Source organism: Palaemon carinicauda, chromosome 20, assembly GCF_036898095.1.
Source record: "Palaemon carinicauda isolate YSFRI2023 chromosome 20, ASM3689809v2, whole genome shotgun sequence".
Taxonomy (NCBI): Eukaryota; Metazoa; Arthropoda; class Malacostraca; order Decapoda; family Palaemonidae; genus Palaemon; species Palaemon carinicauda.
This window is the reverse complement of record NC_090744.1, coordinates 65739637-65744636: the sequence shown is the minus strand read 5'-3', so window position 1 is coordinate 65744636 and position 5000 is coordinate 65739637. Positions and strand designations below refer to the sequence as shown.

Genomic DNA, 5000 nt, shown 5'->3' with positions numbered 1-5000 from the left:
CAAACATTTGACTTGCAAACATTCGACTTACAAACATTCGACCTACAAGAAATCGACTTACAAACATTCGACTTACAAACATTTGACTTGCAAACATTCGACTTACAAACATTTGACTCACAAGCATTTCACTTACAAGCATTTGACTCACAACATTCGACTTACAAGCATTTGACTCACAAGCATTTCACTTACAAGCATTTGACTCACAAGCATTTCACTTACAAGCATTTGACTCACAAGCATTTCACTTACAAGCATTTGACTCACAAGCATTTCACTTACAAGCATTTGACTCACAAGCATTTCACTTACAAGCATTTGACTCACAAGCATTTCACTTACAAACATTCGGAAATACAAACACAAATCCAACTGAAAATAACTAAAATAAAATAAAGAAATACAGTAAAAAAACAATATTATATTATTTAATACAGTAAGCAAAAAAATATTTGTAATAACGTGATGTCTATTTCATATGAAATCCAGCTATTTGCTGACTTATGTAGTCTAGAAGTTTTATTCCAGCTGTGACCAAGTTGTGGAATGATCTTCCCAATCGGTAGTTAAATTGGTTAAACATCAAAAGTTCAAACTTGCAGCAAATGTTTTCATGTTGAACAGGCCGACATAGGTTTCTCTATAGTTTATATACGAAAGATTTATTTCATTGTTACTGTTCTGAGAATATTTCATTTTAATTGTTCATTACTTCTCTAGAAGTTTATTTGCTTTCCTCGCTGGGCTATTTTTCACTATTGGAGTACTCGGGCTTATAGCATCTTGCTTTTCCAACTAGGGTTGTAGCTTAGGAAGTAATAATAATAAGAATAATAATAGAATTGTAGCTTAGATAATGATAATAATAATAATAATAATAATAATAATAATAATAATAATAATAATAATAATAATAATAATAATAATAATAATAATAATAATAACAACAAAGTATTAATTGCAATCAAAGAGGGTTTGCATATTATTGCCAATTCCATGTTGTCAGAACTGTTTGTTAACTTTCGCTGTGTGAAATCATAGGCATGGGATTGAGGTTAGGCCTACCCTAAGCCAAAATTTTACAACATTCGACTCACAAACAACTTCCTGGAACCTATTAAGTTTGTAAGTTCAGGAATATTTTCGCTTTGAACTTCAAGCAAAATAAGTAAAACAAATCATCCTTTCATTTTAAGAAAAATAAATAAAATTTACCCTATCAAGCAGGAAAATGTCCTAGAGACTGACCATACATACATATGATCAGCGCCCATGACCCCTTTCCACCCAAGATAGAACTAAGGAGGGCCAGGCAATGGCTGCTGATGATTCAGCAGATAGAAATATTGTCTCCCCCAAAACCTCCATCCTTAGCTCACAAGGATGGCTAAGTTGCAGCACCCAAAGGAACTAACGAGTTTGAGCGGGACTCGGACCGCAATCTGGCGATCACCCGTCAGGGACGTTGCCAAGTAGGCCTCCACAATAAAGATAAATAATGGGAACTTATAAGCTTACCTCCAGCACAGGGATCTTCTCGACCAGATGAACACTTTCCTGTCACAACGTTGCAAATTCCACTCACACAGTGATTACATCTCTGTAGACAGTTCACTCCCCAGGTACCAGGATCACAATCTGAAAAGTGGAAAAGGGTTTTTAATTACAAGACCACGATACTACCGCTAGAGAGTTATGTGGTCCTTTGACTGGCCAGACAGTACTGCATTGGATCCTTCTCTCTGGTTACGGTTCACTTCTCTTTGCCTACACATAAACCGAATAGTCTGGCCTATTCTTTACAGATTCTCCTCTGTCCTCATTCACCTGACAACGCTTGTTTCCTTTCCTCACTGGGCTATTTTCCTTGTTGAGGCCCAGGGGCTTATAGCATTTGCTTTTCCAACTAGGGTTGTAGCTTAGCAAGTAATAATAATAATAATAATAATAATAATAATAATAATAATAATAATAATAATAATAATATACTGCATATTATGCAAAGCTATGGTTTACCTGTTACCTTTTCATTATCTAAAACAATTCGCCACATGGGAAACAAGATAGAATTATATATATATATATATATATATATATATATATATATATATATATATATATATATATATATATATATATATATATATATATATATATATATATATACATATACATATATATATATATATATATATATATATATATATATATATATATATATATATATATACATAAACTAGCCTGGTTTCCTCACTAAACGACCTGGAACTGACATCGTCAACATAGACAACCAAACAAAAGTTCGTGATGCCAGCATACATTTGACATATATCCAAAATATGTATAAAATAAAAAATGGAGTAATTACTCAAAAGTATCTATAAGATATACAATATATTAATACTAGTGTACGCGACCCATCAAAAATGACTGTCAAATATTTAGATGGATGTGCACACACACACGCACACACATATAATGTTCGGAAATTTTTACGTACATGAATTCAGGAGAAGTTGAAGTCTTATTATCATTATCACTATCTAAGCTACAACTCTAGTTGGAAAAGCAGGATGCTATAAGCCCAACGGCTCCAACAGGGAAAATAGGCCAGAGAGGGAAGAAAATAAGGGAATAAATAAGCTATATGAGAAATAAAGAACAATTAAAATAGAATACTTTAATAACAATAACAACATCAAGATAGATCTTTCATTTATAAACTATAAAAGACTCATGTCAGCCAGTTCAATATAAAAAACATTTTCTGCTAGTTTGAACTTTTGAAATTCTCCCGATCCAACTACCCTATTAGGAAGATCATCCCACAACTTGGTCACAGTTGGAATTAAACTTCTAGAATACTGCGTAGTATTGAGCCTCATGATGGAGAAGGCCTCACTATTAGAATGAACAGCATGTCTAGTAATACGAACAGGCTGGAACTCTCCGGGAAGATGATGTGAGTGTAAAGGATGATCAGAATTATGAAGAATCTTATGCAACATGCATAACGAACTAATTGAACGACGTTGCCAGAGATTAATATTAATATCTTCAGCGTATTTCATAAGGCGTACGCAAAGGACGTTAATTATTATTTATTATTATTATTATTATTATTATTATTATTACTTGCTAAGCTACAACCCTAGTTGGAAAAGCAGGATGCTATAAGCCCATGAGCCCCAACAAGGAAAATAGCCCAGTGAGGAAAGGAAACAAGGAAAAATTAAATATTTTAAGAACGGTAACAACACTAAAATGAAGTTCGAAGTGGCTTTTAAGAATAATAATAAAAAAAATAGAATTACCATTATTGCACATTATTCTATCTTGTTTCTCTTCCTTTTGTTGTTATTTTCAAGTCTTTATAGTTTATATATGAAAGATATATTTTAATGTCATTATCGTTCTTAAATTTCTCTTGTAGTTTTTCATTATTTCCTTTCCTCACTGGGCTATTTTCCCTGTTGGGGCACTTGGCTTATAGCGTTCTGTTTTTCCAACTAGGGTTCTAGCTTAGCAAGTGATAATAATAATAATAATAATAATAATAATAATAATAATAATAATAATAATAATAAAAATAAGAATAATAATAATAATATTATTATTAACAATAATAATAGTAATAATAATGACAATGAGAATAATAATAACAATAATAATAATAATAATAATGTGATCGTGGGTAGGTAATGGATGTTAGTTCAAAGAGGCTTTTAGGAATGAAAAAAAAAATAAATAAAAATAGTATTACCTTCATTGCACAAGTAGCCTTTCTTGCCCGGAGCGCACGAACATCCGTATGGAGAAGGTAAACAGATCTGCGTATTACTTGTTACCCATAGATTCATGGTACATGAGTCGCCTTCACATGCTGTCAGAAAGGGAAAGAAACAAGGAATTGGCTTCTAGTGATTTTCACCTATAATTAGATCACAAAACTAGAAAGGGGACAAGGTTAAAATCACAAGGCTTAGAACATGGAGCAGATCAGGTATAGAAAGTCAAAGCGTCTGTGAAGTATTGTAATCCACAAGCTCCAACTGCAATGGCAATACAAGAGTCATTTAATAAACAGACATCTCCTGTAACTCGTCTGGTTGAAGTGAAGCTGAGGAAAACATATAAGACCTCACCTTCCTCACACCATTCCCCTTTGGATCCAGGAGGACAGACACATTTTCCAGTCTTGGCATCACAAATACCTCCGAGCATGCAATCAGGGCACCAAAGGCTGCATTGGTCGCCATACCTGTTGGCTGGGCATTCTGCAACACAAAGACCAAGGAAAGGAAGACAGTATTTGAGCAATTTCATGGATATCATTGAAAACTATGACACATACATACACATTTCATATAAATAATTCATTAAATGTCATGTAATTCATCTATTTCCTCATTTCATTTCCTCCCTGAGCTATCCTTTCCCTCTTGTAGTCCTTGGTCTTATAGCATCTTGTTTTTCCGACTAGCGTTGTAGCTTAGCAAGTGATAATAATAATAATAATAATAATAATAATAATAATAATAATAATAATAATAATAATAATAATAATAATAATAATGATAATCTGCTTCTGTTTCTATGAAATGTTAGCTCCATTTATTCTTTGTATACTTCTGTACTTCTTTGAAAAAAAAATTGACTGGAATAATGACATAAATTTGGTTTACTGAAATCATGCGAGAGGCAAACACTCCTTCAATGTTGTTTGCCTATGAAATCGAAATGCTTATGAGACTGATAAAACATATTCCTTTTTATTTGATATGCGTTTTGTGTAGGCCTACACTACATCCTGGAAAAATCTACATTCATAATGATCGATTTATTTTGTTAATGATGGCGTTAATTAATTAAATTTTTTTTTCTTTTTTTGCTAAATGATTGGTTCAGATTTGTAATGCTAATTTGCTCTGAAATGCAAAATTGACAACACTGAGCTCTGTGTCTTCTGTGAGATTTGTATCAGGGTTTCCATAAGA

At 32.6% G+C, this 5000-nt stretch overlaps 2 protein-coding genes across 17 annotated transcripts in view; one reads left to right on the top strand and one right to left on the bottom strand.

Moving 5' to 3' along the window:
- The window catches only part of LOC137614297 (cytochrome P450 4c3-like), a 98019-nt gene that overhangs the window by 44191 nt on the left and 48828 nt on the right, over positions 1 to 5000 (top strand). The window lies entirely within an intron of this gene.
- LOC137614296 (uncharacterized) overlaps positions 1 to 5000 on the bottom strand; it is a 25658-nt gene that overhangs the window by 14786 nt on the left and 5872 nt on the right. For both annotated transcript variants that reach the window (XM_068344035.1, XM_068344034.1), the window contains 3 exons: positions 4149 to 4280; positions 3767 to 3886; positions 1522 to 1641 (listed from right to left, as the gene is read on the bottom strand). In XM_068344035.1, coding sequence (XP_068200136.1) covers positions 1522 to 1641; positions 3767 to 3886; positions 4149 to 4280 — 372 coding nt within the window. The remainder of the gene's footprint in view (positions 1 to 1521; positions 1642 to 3766; positions 3887 to 4148; positions 4281 to 5000) is intronic.